General features: G+C 41.2%; 1 protein-coding gene across 1 annotated transcript in view; it reads left to right on the forward strand.

The window, feature by feature from the left end:
- The window catches only part of TCERG1 (transcription elongation regulator 1), a gene marked incomplete at its 3' end in the record, with an annotated part of 20,870 nt that extends 15,345 nt beyond the window's left edge, over nt 1-5,525 (forward strand). The window contains exons 10-15 of the mRNA XM_009871928.1: nt 1-60; nt 882-948; nt 1,698-1,833; nt 2,439-2,528; nt 3,197-3,315; nt 5,375-5,525. The exon at nt 1-60 is cut by the window's left edge and continues 92 nt beyond it. Coding sequence (XP_009870230.1) covers nt 1-60; nt 882-948; nt 1,698-1,833; nt 2,439-2,528; nt 3,197-3,315; nt 5,375-5,525 — 623 coding nt within the window. The remainder of the gene's footprint in view (nt 61-881; nt 949-1,697; nt 1,834-2,438; nt 2,529-3,196; nt 3,316-5,374) is intronic.
- Nucleotides 5,526-7,240: the final 1,715 nt, after the last annotated feature.

A 7,240-nucleotide genomic window follows, 5' to 3' on the forward strand; every position in this document is an offset into this window, starting at 1 on the left:
TAGACAAAATTATTCAAGAACCTCCTCACAAAAAAGGAATGGAAGAAGGAAAAAAACTTAGTAAGAACAATCTTACTGCCCTCTTAAGAAGTCCAGATATGTATTTGTCACTTTTGTGTTGATTTTCAAGCTAGTAATGTTTCAATAAGTGAGAGAAATAGCTTTGGAACCCACGGCGGCTGGTGGGAATGCAGATTTAGAGAGTCCTTTGGGGAAGAAACACTCTGTTGAAGTAGATACTAACAAGGTTAATTTTCTAAATGCCAACAGGCTGAAAACCCCCCACAGTTTTTACTGACTAAAGAAAAGGGACCATGTTTGTTTTATAAGCAAGAGGAAGATGGAGGCCAGGAAAGATTAATTGTAATGTACAAATGGGCTCTCACGGAAGAGGATTTAGCTTAGAGGCCGTCAGCTGGATTACAGTTTTGGAAACAGCTGCCAAGAGCAGAGAACATTGAAGAGGCTGCTGAGAGGAGACTTCTTTCCAGCATGAGTTCTAGTAAATGATCCCGGCATGACAGGTGGGCTTGGTAGCTGGAGGAGAGCAAAGTGCGAGTAGATAATCAGGAGATCCAAATGTGCTTCATTAGACTGTTTAGCCCAAGTTTTGGGATTTGTTTTCCCCCTTGGAAATAAGAGGTCAGTGTGTGTCATTTTAAACCCAAAGTTGGCTGCAAGTACATTAGTCCTGCCACCAAATTCCGGTAGTGTTTTTCTGAAAGGGACTGAAAACCACATGTCTTCCTTTGTCAGAACACGTTGTTGCTGCACATGTTGTTGCTGGGCACCTTGTCCTCCGTTTTTGCAGAAGGCTTCATTTGTAAATTACAAACTCTTCATAAATGTAACATCTAAATTATTCTTGAAATCTGTTACAGTTAGAGAAGAGCATGAATCTACAGAGGAAGCAAATGAAGATGAGCCTATTAAAATTAAAAAGCGCAAGTAAGTTTACTTTTTCAATGCCAGGTGGTCTGTGTAGATAAAATAACTGAGGTTTTTCGCCTGAGCAGTGTGTTCACTGTTGTATCCAGCAGAGCAGGACAGCTACAAATGGGACTGGTGAGCGGTCATCCGCTGTCTGTGTTCTGCTCCAGCATTTGATATTTCCCTGAGATAGCTGAAATTCCTGTAGAGAGAAAGTAGCATTTCCTTTGGAAATCACTTGAAACAGAAATAAGTGGTGCAAATTGGTGACTCCAAGGAATATTTTGAGTGCAGTTTATTTTCAATAACTTGCTTCTGCTGCTTATTTATCTAGGTTGTGAATTCTATGCATGAGATTCTTCCCAAAAAAATCCATCCATCTAGATTTTCATAGTGATGACCGTTTTCACTCTATGATAAAGGTATAAGAGGGTTTTTTTAGATCTTTTGGGCTGTTTTGCCTGTTGGAAGACAGATGCGTCACTTGACTTATTTACACATGCTGTTTTAAAAGTAATTGAACCATTTTATTTGTTAATATGCGCTAGAATGTGCTGACTTCTTGGACCCATTTGTTGGCACTGAAGTTACTGAGAATATTCTGGTTCTTGGCATTCGTACCCCAGCCCCAGAGAACGGTGTCCGTGATCTGGGACCCTGCGCGTCTGGATCGTTGTGCCCTTCTGTCCTGGGGTGGTTCAGTTTCTAACCCGCAGGGTTCACCTATGACTTCTCAAGTTACACTCTACGTTTAATTTCTCTTTCAGGAAAGATGATAACAAAGATATGGATTCAGAGAAGGAGGCTGCGATGGAAGCTGAAATTAAAGCTGCTCGAGAGAGAGCCATTGTCCCGCTGGAGGCTCGAATGAAACAATTCAAGGACATGCTTCTAGAAAGAGGGGTCAGAGAAATATCTGTGTGTGTGTGTGTTCCCTGTTAAACAGAAGACTTTTTGCTCTTAGTTAACTAAGTTTGAAATCTGCTTGATACCCGTCCGTTTTGATAGATAAGTTAGGCTACTACAATATACATTCCTGTAGTAACTTGAGAAGAGAGAAGCAGTTCCAGCTGCCTGTGCAGCTTTCATTTAGTTTCAGTAAGTGGGTCTTATGGGATAGTTTTAATAAAACTTAAGATGAGCTCAGATATGTTTAAATCAATCTCTTGTAGCAGAACTGTTTACACTCGTAATATTTAGAAAAGGAGTAGAGCAGGCACGAGGGATGAGAACAAAGGAACTCAAGGCTTTCTTCTCATGTGCTTAATATTTAAATGTCTCACAGGCGTAGTAATTAAGTGTGTGCTTGTTATTTAGAAGTTTTCAGAGCCAATTAATAGTGAAGCTTACTCTGGCAGCCTCCATCATCTGGTAGTGATGAGATCTTCAGGATGAGTTTGTTTCCCTCTTTCGTTAGATGTCCTGTAGTTTTGAAGCAAAACTGTACAGCTTCTCTGTATTTGAGGAAACCTAACCATTAATTAAAATATGACTTTTTTTAATTGAAGGTCTCTGCTTTTTCAACGTGGGAGAAAGAGCTACACAAGATAGTTTTTGATCCTCGTTACTTACTTCTCAACCCGAAAGAAAGAAAGCAGGTAAAAGTGAAGTCAAGTTAACTTCTCATCCAGACACAGCTCGGGTACAGGCTTCACATAAACCCTCAGCGTGCTGCTGTTCCTGCTAACCTTCCAAAGGAGTCAGTGTTGCAAGGGAATTTTATGCTTGGGGTTTGCCTGGAAGCAAAGAAGCCAGCAAAAAAATAAGTGGGGCTTGATAGTTTGTTTTTCCTGTGATTGCAAGATCTGATATTTTAACACAGTGAAAGTTGAATGCAAAGAGAGAGCTCCCAAAACCGGAATGAAATGGTGAGAATTGTCAGTATCTCCTCAAAATACTGATGTAATGAATCGTTTATTAAAAAAAAAAAAAAAGTGCTTGGGGGGGAAAATTAAAGCACACTTGTTGTTAAGCAAATTCTCACTCCAGAAGCTTTTCTTCAAAAGGCTGTAGGGAAGTGGAACACTTGAAGAATACAGGAAATGTCTGCTGTCCTAAACGTGTGACCCAGAAGAGTGATCAGCAGATGGGAGTAACTTGCATGTTCAGATACAAAGATACCCTGCCTTCTGCCTTGTCTGTGCTGGGTCTGCGGTGAGCAGAAGGGAAATAGGAGAGAGGGAAAGAAATGTTTGGGTTTTCTTCCTCTTTATTGCCTAGAGCTTTGGGTTTGTATGTTTTATGTGGGTGACTGGTGTTTCTGTAGGTATTTGATCAGTATGTGAAAACCCGAGCAGAAGAAGAACGCAAGGAGAAGAAAAACAAAATAATGCAGGCCAAGGAGGATTTCAAGAAAATGATGGAAGAAGCAAAGATTAATCCAAGGTGGGAGCTTCTGTCTTGTTCGCATGCGTAAGCTCTGTTAGAATGAGGTGTGTGGGGTGGTATTGGGTAGATTAACCTCTTTCAAAACAGGCAAAGAGGAGAAAAATCATTGGATACTGTTGAAAAAAATCTTCTTTTGCCTGCTTGTATTCACCTGTGAAATAACAGAACTTGTGAGTTATAACGATTTGCACATTTCAAGTCATTTTGAGGAAATCTTCAGCAGCTGTCTGTGTTGTGAGAAGGCCTCGTGATCTGCCACAAGTTTTCTTAACAGCCCTGTTTCTTCTTAGGAGTCTTGGTAGTCTCTGAGAAGTGCTGGGGAGGTTTCCTCACTTTGGAGGCGACTGAAGGAATGTTGTTCTGGTTACAAAGTATGATAATGATAATATGGTAGAATGCTCTGGTTTCTTTAATATAGAAATGATTCCATACCCCTCGCGTTCAGACCCACTTTCAGTGATAATATTGCAGTGATTACAGCAAATGTACTAACCTGCAGGATTTTATTGCCAGAATTGTTTGTTTCACAGCTTTCTTGCATAGAGTTCATGAAATATGTGCTTACGTCACCTGATGAGCTCTAAAGCATTGTTTCAGCATCTCTTGGCTTATCTGGCTTTAATTCTTTTACAGTGAAATAACAACTCATTTGTTTCACTTCAGATTAATTTTTTTCAGTGACCCGTTTGGGAAATCTGGTGGAAACCAGTGTTATGTTAACTTTTAAGTGACTTCAAATCTGGGTGAAACTCTTCCTTAAAACACCTGTCTGCTCATTTATTAAGGGTAGCAGTTTCAACAGCAGTAGGCTGGGAAGAATGGAGGCATAAAAATACCCTAAGAGAAGGTTTATCAGTAATAATTTTAATATGCAGTTCAGAGACTCGTGTGGACTGTTGTGTTAGCTTTGGTGTTCTCAGCTCGCGGGTATCTCCGATGTGTCCTGTCAGCACTGACCCTTTTCTGGTTACGGGCTGGGGCGGGGAAGAGTTCCGTCTGAAATACTGCCTTGTTTAATCTTATCCTTTGTCTTCTGGTTTCAGTGTTGGTCTAAAGATATTGCTGTACTTCTGTGAGTGCCAGACTGGTTTTTTTACCATCTCTCTCAGTCCAACATGCTCAGGAGTTTATGTTCCGCTTCACTTAAGCAGCTCTTGTTCTTCGATATAGCTGTACATTCACTTTCTAACCTTTTTGAATAAGCTACCAAATTCTCTTCTTGTTTCAATTTACCCTACAGCAACAGTAGGCTGGATTTTCCAAGTCTAATTATTTCCATGCTGTGATGAAAACATTCGTATGATTATAAGTGTCTCACGTATTCTTGGGGCCAGATTTGCATCAGAGCTTGGAAAAAGCGCAGTAGTGGTTTTTTTCGAGGTAAGTGGCAGTACCGTACCTACTGCACAGGTTGGAATCTGGCCCTGGAGGTGAGAGAACGCTCAGGGAAGTGCTGTGGGGATGATGGGTTGAGAGCCCAGGATTGCTGCCGCTGCCTGTGGCGTTGGAAGTATTTCCAGCTCCATCTGTGTTAAGATCAGGCTGTGCAGCGTTCACGGTAGGAGGGAAAACTGCTTCAGCCAGCGTCCTCTTGTCACTAATGCCACAAGGTGATTTTCTTGGTGAACTCTTAGCATGGTTTGGCTGCAAGTGAATGCACATGAGATTTTCAGTTTCACAGCTTGTGAAATACCCGGACAGACTGGTGGCTGAACTGCTAACCCACAAAAAAAGAAGATTTTTGTAGACAACGGAGCTTTTCATTTCCTCCTCTTGGTTGCATTGTAATCTCTCTTCCAACTCCTGCGCTTTCTGCAGGTGGCTGTATTCACACCAACCAACCAAACACCCCCTCGCGACCAGTACCTCTCATCTGTGTGCCTGAACCTCACTCCTTTCTATGTAGTTCAGTGCTCAAGCATCTCTATAGTGAGACCGTAGGATGTTACACTTTTTTTTTTCTTTTAATTGTGCTCTGGCATGTATTCTAGCAGAAGAAACATTTCTCTGAAAAAAAAAGCTCTGCCAAATGAGTTCACTTGCCATTTTGTTACAGAACTACTTTTAGTGAATTTGCAGCCAAGCATGCTAAAGACTCGAGATTCAAGGCAATTGAAAAGATGAAAGATCGAGAGGCCTTGTTTAATGAGTTTATCACAGCGGCAAGAAAGAAGGAAAAAGAAGACTCGAAGACGCGAGGCGAGAAGGTAAGGTGGCTTTTCTCTGTTCCAGCTGTGCGAGTGGTGGGAGCCTGAGTGCGATGGGACAGAGCCAGCGCTGGGCAGGCAGGGAGCTCCCGGGGGACGGGTGTGCTCTTCCAGCGGGGTTGGACCATGTAAACAGCTCACGGACGGCCCCTTGCTCCTGCCAAACTAACTCGTCTAAGTTTGCAGCTGTGCTGACTTTTAGAGTGTAGAGAATTGAACTTAGATTTATTTGTGAAGCTGAGTTTACTTAAATAATCACACCTTATTTTTTTGGTTTGGTTTTGTCTATGTAAGCAAGTAACATTATATTCTTACCTGGAATAATGCCTGATTTTTAAATTATTATTATTATATTTAAAGTTGTATTATGTGAAGCATTAAAAGGAAAAGGTTTCTCGTCCTGTTTGACTGGGAGCCCCAGAACTGACCTCCCTGTTCTCTCAGTGGAGGCGGTAAGAACATGCAGGTCCCCACAGGGCACTCTGTTTAAATTTCAGACAGCTTCCATACCTTCTCTGTCCACCTAAAAGATAGCACCTCAGCAACTTTTTAATCTTTCAGTGAATGTATCTTGCATATAAACTGCTGTTTGGGAGAGCTGAAGGTCAGCCCTCACAGCTGGCTGAATTCCAGATGTGGCCCGAAGCGCTGTGGGGAGCAGGGAGGTGGCCGCGAGGGTTGTGCAGCCGCTGGCTCCGCTGTCCCGGCGTGGTGTGAGTGCAGAACCAGCCTCGAAAGCCTAATCATTTGTGACATGTGAGATACTGATTTCGTAGTATAAAGTTGTTGCAAATTTCTCCTACCAAGAATGCTCGTGGAAGAGAAAAATGCTGAATAAGAGGTTAGATTTGGGAACAATTTCGTTATTCAGTAAGTTTTGCATATTTTTTTCTAATCTAGACGTTCTGGTCTAATTTGATTCTGCTCTCGATTATCTTCTTTGGTTGTTGACTTCTTGCTGATATTATCAATAAATGATTGTGCTTTCAGAGGAGAGCTGATGTAGTTTAAAACTAGACTTTTCCGTACTACGTTTTGATTATGAATGTGGAATTCTAAAGCGTTCTTGCAGCTTGCTAGTGCGCTTGAAGACTTTAAAAACAAAAGTAAATGTTTTGTTGTTGCATGATTGTTCTAAAGTTGAAGAGTTAAAAGAAGAGAGATTGTGTTTGCTTGCTTTTGAAATAATGTTTTTTTTTTCTCCAAAAGCCTTTTGTAACCATTTTATGTATTCTGTTTTATAACAAGTGGATAGATTTTACAGTTATGTGCTGTGCGGCCTGTCAATCAGTTCAGTCTGACAGCTGTCAATCACTGACACGCAAATATTATGGGATTCCCTAGTGAGGAAAGAATTGGTATCTCTGTGTGGTGACTTTAGCCTCCCGCAGTTCCGGTACTTTAAATTTTTTTAGTTTTTTACCTTGTGAAGTGATGAGAGTTGTACCTGCAATGTGTTAACTGCCAAAAAAAAAAAAAAGACTTCTAAATACACCTGAAATATTTTCAGTCTTATTTCCTTTGATTTCGAAAGTACTTAAAACATAAAAGCAAATTTAAGGCATTTAACCTGAAGCTTTCTCAGTCTGTTTCAAAAGAGTCCAAAATCTTGATTTACGGAGCATCAACTTTACAGAAATCTTTAACGTAAGGGTTTTAAATCCCATGCCCTGCTGACTTTCCTTCGTCCGGCTGTGGGTGGTGGGTGGTGGTGG

The sequence above is a fragment of the Apaloderma vittatum genome, unplaced genomic scaffold, assembly GCF_000703405.1.
Source record: "Apaloderma vittatum isolate BGI_N311 unplaced genomic scaffold, ASM70340v1 scaffold37186, whole genome shotgun sequence".
Classification (NCBI taxonomy): domain Eukaryota; kingdom Metazoa; phylum Chordata; class Aves; order Trogoniformes; family Trogonidae; genus Apaloderma; species Apaloderma vittatum.